The sequence below is a fragment of the Terrapene carolina genome, unplaced genomic scaffold, assembly GCF_002925995.2.
Source record: "Terrapene carolina triunguis isolate 2854851 unplaced genomic scaffold, T_m_triunguis-2.0 Scaffold31, whole genome shotgun sequence".
Classification (NCBI taxonomy): domain Eukaryota; kingdom Metazoa; phylum Chordata; order Testudines; family Emydidae; genus Terrapene; species Terrapene triunguis.
The window spans coordinates 9132470-9133437 of record NW_020664382.1 but is presented as its reverse complement, the minus strand read 5'-3'; the positions used below and the strand labels follow the sequence as shown (position 1 = coordinate 9133437).

Here is a 968-nt window from a genome sequence, read left to right as displayed (position 1 = left end):
GGGGACTGGAGACAATTGATCTGCGGGAGCTGGCTCTCGCTTGCTTCTCAACGTGATGCGCTGTGTGCCAGCATTGCTCGCTCGCCTTCAGTAGTTGCTAGGCTGGCTGCACACTGCATTGTTGCCGGCGCTCTCCGGAGAGGATCGTGCTGGAGCGGCCGCCCCACCTCCCCCCCAGTCTAGCCCGCGGCTGGTCGGAGGAACTTTTCTCCTTGCCTCGAGAAGGCGCCTGAGCAGCGCCCCCCAGCCCCCAGCCCCACGTGCGCTCGGGAGGCGAGCGCCTGGCTGCAGCCTCTCCGCGGGGCTTGCAGAGCTGGGAGCGGGCGCCCAGAGCCGCTGGCCACGGCGGGACCCTGCAGAGGCGGGACTTGCCCCGATGCCCAGTGAAGGCGCCCGGCGGCAGCAGCAGTAGCAGCGGCGGCGGCGGACGGGGCGGAAGCGGGGCAGGAGGATGCCGGCGGCTGCGGGCGACGGGCTGCTGAGCGAGCCGCCGGCGGCGGGGTTCGGCGATGGCGGGGAGCCGCGGAAGCCGCCCCTGGGCTCGGAGGGAAGTTTCCTGGCCGCCTGGGTCAGCGCAGCGGGCGCGCGGGAGCGGCTCCGCGATTTCCAGCACACCAAGCGCGTCGGCAACTACCTGATCGGCAGGAAGCTGGGAGAGGGGTCCTTCGCCAAAGTGCGGGAGGGGCTGCATGTGGTGACCGGCGAGAAGGTACCGACCTCCCCGCACCCACCCCGCCAGCTTCCCTCCCGCTAGCCATCCTGCCCAGCCCCGGCCGCTGCCCCCGTGCACCCCGACCCCGCTCCCCGAGGGGGCAACTCCCCCCCGCCATGCACCCCGCTCCCCGGGGGGGAGTTTCCCCCATGCACCCCGTTCCCCCCATGCACCCCGACCCCGCTCCCGGGGGGGCAGCTCCCCCCCATGCACGCCGATCCCGGAGGCAGCTCCCCACTATCCATCCACCACACTC

General features: G+C 72.5%; 1 protein-coding gene across 1 annotated transcript in view; it reads left to right on the top strand.

The window, feature by feature from the left end:
* Positions 1 to 451: 451 nt before the first annotated feature.
* LOC112105687 (hormonally up-regulated neu tumor-associated kinase) overlaps positions 452 to 968 on the top strand; it is a 75657-nt gene continuing 75140 nt past the window's right edge. The window contains exon 1 of the mRNA XM_026652245.1: positions 452 to 709. Within this exon, the coding sequence (XP_026508030.1) occupies positions 452 to 709 (258 nt within the window). The remainder of the gene's footprint in view (positions 710 to 968) is intronic.